The 6930-nt window shown below is 35.6% G+C and overlaps 1 protein-coding gene across 1 annotated transcript; it reads right to left on the bottom strand.

The window, feature by feature from the left end:
- Positions 1 to 92: 92 nt before the first annotated feature.
- On the bottom strand, positions 93 to 6182 carry LOC102596410 (cold-regulated 413 plasma membrane protein 2-like). The gene is made up of 4 exons (XM_006344753.2): positions 5720 to 6182; positions 1952 to 2059; positions 1748 to 1818; positions 93 to 617 (listed from the first exon to the last, which is right to left on the bottom strand). Exons 1-4 carry the CDS (start codon positions 5893 to 5895, stop codon positions 364 to 366), a joined length of 609 nt encoding a protein of 202 aa, XP_006344815.1. The 5' UTR covers positions 5896 to 6182; the 3' UTR covers positions 93 to 363.
- Positions 6183 to 6930: the final 748 nt, after the last annotated feature.

The raw sequence follows: 6930 nt of genomic DNA on the forward strand, positions 1-6930 counted from the left end.
AATGAGAAATTTATATCATTCTTTCTTAAATCGCCTTAATTTTAATTGATCCTATAATTTGAAATTTAGACAAACTCAAGCCAAACACAAAATTTCACACAAGGTAGTGTTTGATTAGCCATATAAAAATAATACTATAATTGTCACCTTTCCAAGTTCATAGTTTGCAAGCGTAAAATGTGTGAAGAAAACTTTACAACTTAAATCCATCAACCACAAGTACTTTATATGTCAAAAGAACATAATCACATAACCAGAAATGTTTAAACAAAACCAAATCCATTTATTCAGAGGTCTGCTTGCAGCATTGAACATTGAAATTCGTGGATGAAACACACATATGATTGTTGCAGCTATAGTTCATCAAACGACTCGAAATAGCAGAGCCCAGATTGGATAGACCAACAGAAGGACTATACCAACTGTGTTAGATATACCATTACTTTGTGTGAAGGAATTTCTGAATCCACCGGAGGCTCTGATGTGCTCTTGGAGGAGATAGCAGCCAATCAAAAGACATATCGCAGTGCCAATCCAACTGTCTCTGAGAGTGTGGGCAAAGATGTTGGGTGCAACCACTAGGAGTAGGATTAATGAACCAGGCATTTCCAACCAGTCTGTATTTCATGGACAACAGCATTATAAAGGAGGATTAGCATATAAAAGAACCATAGAGCAAGCATTAGTAGCGTAACTTAAGTAGATATGTTGGTACCATACTTTGAGGTAAATAGTAATACATAGGCAAACTTAGGATTAAAATTTAGTGTTGATTCTCCCACATTGGTTGTGGATGGTTGTTTGGTCTCCTTATATTTCGCCTCCATGTGTGTGTCAATGTGTCTATTTTTTAGAAGAATAGTATACGAGCCAGCTTGCACACACATCAACCATGTGTGTGTCAATGTGTCTATTATATAGAAGAACAGTATACGAGCCAGCTTGCACACATATCAACTAATCCATCGAGTACCTTTTGCCCTTCCTGACCACCGGGCCGTAGACTTCCTAGTCTTTCCACCATCTATGATTAAGTCTAAGGGTGTAAATAGATTTGTTGGAGCTAATGCTCAATTGAATTTTATTTTTATGGGTGTTATTGTGCTGATGCAAAAAAATATCCAGGGGAAACTACATTAAGTTCATCATGAGAGCTCCAGGGAGTGAAGATATTATCACTATATGCAAATCGTGTTTTACCTTCAGAATAAATATAAAAGAATCTACCGAAGAAAGCAAAATCGCAATATCTAATCCTAGTGACTGTTCTTAGTTGGCAATGCTGCAACATCTTCAAAAACTTCTAGATTATCTCTAGAATTGCTAGTGAAGAACACGTCACATTCTCCACTGATAAACATGCATATAGTTACCGAAAGGCGAATGATGGTAGTATGAACGAACCAGTTGACAATTACTGGTTTTGGTGGCTGGGTTAGTATTTCATCACTATGTGAAGCTCTGAGTTTCAATAAGTATACTCACAGAAACTTTTTGAGTTGAATATCTATGCAGCTTGAAAAATTTAAAGACATCTCTTCCGCAAACCATGACATGTCATGCTAATAATTGGGGAGCATATTACTTGCTGGAAAGTGTTTCCAGTTGTTTTTTTAATATTAAGAAACAGTTAACGGGAAAGGTAACAGAATCTTGGATTACAAGCAAAAGAACTTAATTTCTGAAAAATGAAAATGATAACCAATAGGTTACTTTCATCATATAAATCAAAAGCTAATGTTCATACCTGGAAAATGTCGTGGGAAGAAAAGCCTGAGTACTACTGCAACGAAAGCAATCCATTTCCCAACCTCTCCTCTGGAGATCAAAAACGATAATCGATTAACGAAGAAAAGAACCTCTTTGAATCAGGTAGCAACAAGTGATAAGAGAATATATTGGATGACACGAAGCAAGGAAAACTAAATAGTAGCAAACAAGAGAAGTTTACCTGAAGAGGTGGAATAACACTGCAGGGAAACTGAAGAAAATATATGGGACTAGAAGTCCAGTCAGCATATTTGTTTTCCAGTTTGTCCGGTCCAGTATCAGCAAATAACTGCAGATGATATTTGCTCGAACGGTTATCAAAAAATCCATCAGGAAAAAGGTGTAAACTCTAGATTCTAAACAAACCTGTTTGACTAAAAGCATTTAAAATTACTTGCAACCAGCAAACTGAGCACATTCCACCAAGATGAATTATATTTCACCAGCTCCCTTAACAACATCAGAATATACTTATTCAATTGTTTCATCTAAAAGCTTAAAACAATATTCCTGTCACGTCATGTTCTCTAGAGGTTTTACACCATATCATGTATGAGGGTGGGTTAGCTTTTTACACTGAATTTCCTGATGTCTTCCTCTGGGCATACTTAAATTAATTGGAATGATATTGCAATGTTATGGCATGTTAAACTGCTTCAACAAAACAAATGACTCCATATGCATGTAAAGGTGAATTCAAGATTTGCAGTTGCAATTTGGAGTTCCCCTGCACCCACTAAGATGTCAAGAGAAAGTCTTGGACTTCTCTATTGCATTTGGAAGGAGACCGAAGATAAGATTTTCTGAAGCAGTGCGGTTATATTTTATTTTTTTGATAACCGAGAAATCCGTCTGTGACCCGCCCTTTGGACCAATCACAGCCTTCTAAACTCGGTGGATAATGGGCCCGCCCCTCTACCCTTCTCCACTTTAATACCGGGCTTCGCTTTGCATGGTGTGGGGCTTGAACCTGCGACCTAAGCCACAAATCCTCCACCTTTTGCCACTTGAGCTAGGCCTTGGGGGCTGCAGTGCGGTTATATTTAGGATGAAAAGTTTGTCAAGAAATATGGGTCAACGCTTGGGATGTCTCTTCTTATTTTAAATAGATAACAATTCTCTTGGATTTCCTCATGTATAGTCAAAGTAGATTACTTCTCTGGGATCTAAATGAAAGATACAACATAAAGGAAACAAAAATAGGAGGAAAGAAGACATTCCACATTGCTGAAACTCAGTTCAAGATGTAACAAGTTCAAAAAGACCATTGAGTTGAAATATGGACACTAATACTATACAGCAAGTTTTATCCAGTCAGAGAAAAGTACAAATATTTAAACATGTAGGATCCATCCTACAACAATACACATACTGTTTGGCAGAGTGAAAATTTTTATCCACTCCTACTTGTTAATTAACTTTCCACAGCAAATGTGTCAATAAGACATTCCAACATGTCTTATTATCTAGGATTTAATCTTCCTCTGTGGATTAGCATTGTTGTTGGTTTGCCAATGCAGGACAATCAGGTGTCAGCCAAGAAAATTCAATACATTAATTTTGCGGGAGCAAATTTCATATCCCTGATAATAACAGTGGAATATGCCTAATCTATTTCCAGGTTAGAAGTCTATACTTTCCAATTTGCTACAACTTCATGAGCTTTGCCAATATGATGCATTTTTCAACCAAGTCATGCATTGTGGGTGATTGGTAACTGAATCAGTTGGTGTACCACATTATTGTAGACTTAAATGGCACTTGTTCTTTACTCAGTAGAAATTTTAAGCTAGCAGCAGATTTGAATGCATTTCTCTTCCCTTTTCATTAGGTATATTTGATGTGTAATTAGCAGTGAACTAACGGACTCAATTGCTCATGGGGATAACTAAAGATCAACGATTCAAATTTCCTAAGGATATGACAACCCCAACCTCCAATAGTCCCTAGAATCAGATTTATTGTCATGCTGAAGCAACTCACCAGCCAAATTCCCACCAATAAGTTTCACCACTGAAAACTTCTGAGTTCAACAGCAATGTTGGCTAACAGATCAAAATATTTCAAGCTACTGACTAACAAACTGAAAAGGGACATCTAAGATGATTAAATCCCCGCCAATCCCACTCCAAAACAGTGAAACGGGAGGGGTTAAAACATACTGTTATGTGCAGGCATTATCCCATCCAATCGCTAACTTCAGACATTTGGGTATGAAGTTAGGTTTCCCAGTCCCCAACTTCAAATCTTTTGGGATAAACGTTTTCAACTTTAGATGAGCAATTCTCAACTTTAGTCTCGTGAGTCTGAAGTGATTAAACTGTTGATAATATATCTATTTTTAAAGGATTAGTTGATGCCAAAGGTTGGCATCACATGATGGCTTTAGGCCATTCACATGTAGTGACAATGTAATCACATAGCTTCACATGTTATCTCATATTAGTATCCCATTTTCTCATTTCAAAACCCTCCTATATCTGCTTTAAGAGTTCACAGAGAAAAAGCAGAGAACGAAGAAATCAACTCAGTAGCTTAAACGTCATTTTCCCATCTTGCTGGTTTGTAGTAAAAGTCATTTTGTTTTTTCTCTGTGAACTCTTCTGCTAGCCTATATAGGAGGCTTTTGAAATGAGAAAATAGAATACTAATATGAGATAACATGTGAAGTCATGTGATTACATTGTCATTACATGTGAGCGGCCTAAGGTCATCACGTGATGTGAACCTTTGACAACAAATAATCCTTTTAAAATAGATATATTTTCAACAATTTTTTTATTGAGCTTAGAGAGCACCAGCTCATTATCCTTTCACATCACAAAGCGAGGACTATTCGTTGCTCTGTGAAACCAGTCTCACTCAATTTACCCCACTCTAAGAGCCAAGCAGCCCATACTTTCATTTGGACCACATAGCCCAACTCTGTGCTTGGATAGGGCAGGTCAGAGATTAGTCCACCAAGCCCAACCATCAAGATCAGCCCAACATTCCACCACATTGTTACCCCCACTTAGGTTACAAGCTCACATTACAAGGCTCGGCTTTTAAAATAGACAAAACTTCATCATTGACCTTCAAAGCTAAGGAGATAGCACTCAAGGCAAATCTTGTTTAATCCTAATATGAGATATCATGTGAAGCCACATAATAACATTATCACTACATGTGAATGGCCTAAGGCCATCACATGAAACCAACCCTTTGGTAGCAAGTAATTCTTCTAGTCTTACTGCCAAAGATTGGCATCACATGAAGTGACAATGCTATGTTATCTCATACTAGTATCTCAGTTTCTCATTTCGAAAGCCCCATATTTGCCTTCATAAATTGAGCAGAAGAGTTCAATAAGAAAAAGCAAAACGGAGAAATCAACTTTGTAGCTTAAAAGCCATTTTCCTATCTTGCTGGTTTTGTAGTAATTATATTTTGTTGTTCCTATTCCTTCTTTTATAGAGAAATCTTGTTTGATCCCGGGGAAACATTTCACATCTCAAGATCCTATTAGCTGATTAAGTTCACATAAAATATTTTCATCTTCTTTTAGTTATACCGATCAACCTTTACTAGAAAATTCTGGAGTATTATGCCTTATAGAGACAAATGCTAACTAACGGAGATACATATATTTTATGTAGTTAACTCAACTACTCAAAACTTTTTCCAAAATTTGAACCAAAAGTATCTAATCGAAATACGTTATCATGTGTTCATATGCACAATTGAAAAGATGTCTTAGTTCTTGTGTCTAAATAAAACTTGATGGCTTTATCACTTTCCAATCTTTGAAATTGAAAATCTCAAAATCAAAAGGAGACAATATCAAGCTATTACAGGTCAAAAGTTCACAGAAATAAAAAGAGATAATCTAATCGTGTAATGCCTTTCCCAGTTTCCACATTGTAATAGATATATATATAAAGAGAAAAGGGAGTTTAGTGAACATTACATGGCAGCAAATGAGGCAAACCATTTGAGGAGAGAAGTACCAAATCCAAGACCCCCAAGCTTAGTGGCATGGTTAAAGAGCTTCTTAGCAGCTAACTTTAGCTCATTCAGATCTTCATCAATCAATTTGTTAGTATCTTCATCAGTCTTCATAGCCAAATAATCCATCCTCCCCATTTTTCTTTCAACTCCTACTACCAGATCTGAAAAGAAATACTGATCTCTTTATTCAATTCCGAATTATTGTGTACTCTCCAGTCTGTATTTGCTTATCCCAACATCAGATTGGATATGGGTGTTAAATCTGTAATAACTGGACACGTGCGGCCTTACAAGTGCACTCAAATTTCGCCATTTTGACCGAAGTTAACGTAACTTGCTTACACGTTTCTTACAATACCGGAATTCACTCACTTCTCTGTCATCGCTGACTCAAAATTTAAGTTCCACTAACCGCAATGAATTCTTCGACCATCACCAATATTTATATCACGTTAAAAATTTAAAATACTAATTTTTGAAAGTTGATTTATTTGGTTTTAACTTATGGAGAAACTATTTTTATAAGGTATAAAATAGCTTTTTTGTTCTAGTATAAAAAAAATTGTCATATAATTAAGTGAACTCTTGTATGGAAAAAAAGCATCTCAGATTTATTTCGTTTGTAATACACCATCTCTTAATCGATTATTAGCAAAAAAAGACACTTTCTTATTTTTATTCTGGTTCTTGCACTTCAACATCAAGATTGTTTTTTCTTTGTTTAAATTTAGATATATTCATTTCATTTATTTTTATTTCTTTGACTTGGACCAAAAGGAAAAGATGTTTGATCGAGGGTGTGTTTTGTACGACGGAGAATGTTTTTCAATTTTTTCATGTTTGGTTGGGTTAAATATTTTCCAAATCAACTCATTTTTCTCAAATTTAAGGAAAATGACTTCCCTTCAAAACTTAAGAAAAACATTTTCCAAAACTCTCTTCCAACTTCAAATTACAATTACTTTTTTGTTGAAAAAATCAATTTATTTTGTCCCTACCCTCAAACCAACCCCCCAACTAACCCCCCAAAAAAATAAATTAAAGCTTGCTTTTAAATTTAATTTTTTTTACCCACCCTCACCCCTACCCCTACCCACATCCCCTCCCAAAAAAATATTAAAAATTATTTTTAAAAGATATTTCTAATTTCAATTTTTAAATTTTTTACCA

Source organism: Solanum tuberosum, unplaced genomic scaffold (genome assembly GCF_000226075.1).
Source record: "Solanum tuberosum cultivar DM 1-3 516 R44 unplaced genomic scaffold, SolTub_3.0 scf00060, whole genome shotgun sequence".
In the NCBI taxonomy this organism is placed as follows: domain Eukaryota; kingdom Viridiplantae; phylum Streptophyta; class Magnoliopsida; order Solanales; family Solanaceae; genus Solanum; species Solanum tuberosum.